At 41.3% G+C, this 2,315-nt stretch overlaps 1 protein-coding gene across 1 annotated transcript; it reads left to right on the top strand.

Moving 5' to 3' along the window:
* Positions 1-297: 297 nt before the first annotated feature.
* Positions 298-1,251, top strand: LOC122693997 (olfactory receptor 10A5-like). Its single transcript, XM_043902135.1, has one exon. It carries the CDS (start codon positions 298-300, stop codon positions 1,249-1,251), a length of 954 nt encoding a protein of 317 aa, XP_043758070.1.
* The last annotated feature ends 1,064 nt before the right edge of the window (positions 1,252-2,315 follow it).

The raw sequence follows: 2,315 nt of genomic DNA, 5'->3' as shown, positions 1-2,315 counted from the left end.
AGAAAATGAATGTATATAGATATGACCCAAGTTGTTTTAGTAAATATGGTAACAAAGTAGAAAATGGATCATAAAGAATAAGAGTGGGGAAGGATGAGACATTGCCCATTTCAGAACTCAGACTCCATTCTTTTCTCCTTGTGTTGATTCTTAGGTAACACAAGGCACTTTCTGTTACAACTGAGATCCTGACTGTGCTTCTTTCAAGACACTAAGAAAGAGTCTGAAAACAAATCCAGAACCTGACTCTTCCAATAAAGAATCTCTCTCCATGATCACAGCTGGCATATTTAATCAATGGCTGAAGGAAACTGGACAAGAGTGAGTGAGTTTATCCTCCTGAGTTTCTCTTCCTTACCTACTGAAATACAGTCAGTACTCTTCCTGACATTTCTGGTCATCTACCTGGTCACTCTGCTGGGAAACAGCCTCATCATTCTGGTTACCTTGGCTGACCCCATGCTGCACAGCCCCATGTACTTCTTCCTTAGGAACTTGTCCTTTTTAGAGATTGGCTTCAACCTGGTCATTGTGCCCAAGATGCTGGGGACCCTGGTTGCCCAGGACACAACCATCTCCTTTCTTGGCTGTGCCACTCAGATGTATTTCTTCTTCTTCTTTGGGGTTTCTGAATGCTTCCTCCTGGCCACCATGGCCTATGACTGCTATGTAGCCATCTGCAGTCCCTTGCACTACCCAGTCATCATGAATCCAAGGACACGTGCCAAACTGGCAGCTGTCTCCTGGTTTCCAGGCATTCCCATGGCTACTGTGCAGACCACGTGGCTCTTCAGCTTTCCATTCTGTGGCATCAACAAGGTGAACCACTTCTTCTGTGACAGCCCGCCTGTGCTGAGGCTGGTCTGTGCAGACACAGCACTGTTTGAGGTCTATGCCATCATTGGAACCATTCTGGTTGTCATGATACCCTGTTTGCTGATCCTATGTTCCTACACTCGCATTGCTGCTGCCATCCTGAAGATTCCATCGGCAAAGGGGAAGCGTAAAGCCTTCTCTACCTGCTCATCCCACCTCCTTGTTGTCTCCCTCTTCTATGTATCTTCAAGTCTCACCTACTTCCGTCCAAAGTCCAATAGTTCTCCTGAGAGCAAAAAAGTGCTATCACTGTCCTATACTATTGTAACTCCCATGTTGAACCCTATCATCTACAGCTTGAGAAATAATGAGGTGAAGAATGCCCTTGGTCGGACCTTCCACAAGGCTTTAGGTGTCAGAAACTTCTTTCTGTAGACATTTTGAGGTGGAACTGAAGTTTATTAAGTGAGGAACAATCAGTTCCATGTTGGGGATTCCTCTCTGCCTCTGTTTTCATCTTTTTGGGATTAAACCCAGCTGCTGCAATAGCTGTTGAAAAGACCAGTGGAGGGAAGGAGCACAGAGGTGTATTGCACCCATCATTATTATGTGCCATTTTCCTCTGTTTGCCCAATATGGACTTAACTTTTATCTTACTGGTACAAATGCTATTTTGAAAATTCTTCGACCAATATATTCTAAGTATTTACTGTGCTAATGTGCACCAATGTGACATACACTGGGGACAGTGTGAAATTTCTTATAATGTGAACTTGGGGACATAAGAGTCTTCTTGATACTTTACTTTGTGTTCTGCAAGACTGACTCCATCAATAGAAATAAAGGCATAAATCCCCCATGCATTATTTGTCCCATTTATTCATTTCATTTCACATACCTGAGGCAGTTGTGGCTTTAAATTTGTTTGTATTTAGCATGGTAGAGAAAAGTGGATCACTAATTCCCACAACTATCCTTTCATAACTCCAATATCCTTAGTCCCATCCTTTCAGCCTATTTTTCTGAGATAGAATGGTCAGAGTTTCCAATTTTCACTCTTGTTCTATATTGAGGTTTTTAAACTTTGTTGAAGTAATTCCAAATTTTCACAAGCTTAGTTTCAGGCATGGTGTTGCTTTCAAGGCTTGCAATGGATCCCAGCTGTTCCTATATGTCTTATTGACAACTCTGTTATGCCTTGCTTACTTTAGTGCCTGTTAATTTTCAACCTTTGTGTATGTTGCTGTGAAAGTACAAGACCATAAAACACAATTACTGCTTTCAGAAGTTTACCATTTCATCAACATTTGAAATTATGAAAGAAAAACTATGAACTCCTGAAATAATGAAATATTATACAGCATAAAGGGGCCTTGCCTGTGTTCATATTCCGCTCTGCCATTTATTAGTTGGGTGAACAGAGGAAAGTCAATAACTCTTCATGCCTTTTTACACATCTGTAAAATTATGCAAATAATAATCATATCTATCCTGTAGGT

This window comes from Cervus elaphus, chromosome 1 (genome assembly GCF_910594005.1).
Source record: "Cervus elaphus chromosome 1, mCerEla1.1, whole genome shotgun sequence".
Classification (NCBI taxonomy): domain Eukaryota; kingdom Metazoa; phylum Chordata; class Mammalia; order Artiodactyla; family Cervidae; genus Cervus; species Cervus elaphus.
Note: the sequence above shows the minus strand (reverse complement) of the source record. Positions and strands in the feature narration are given on the sequence as shown.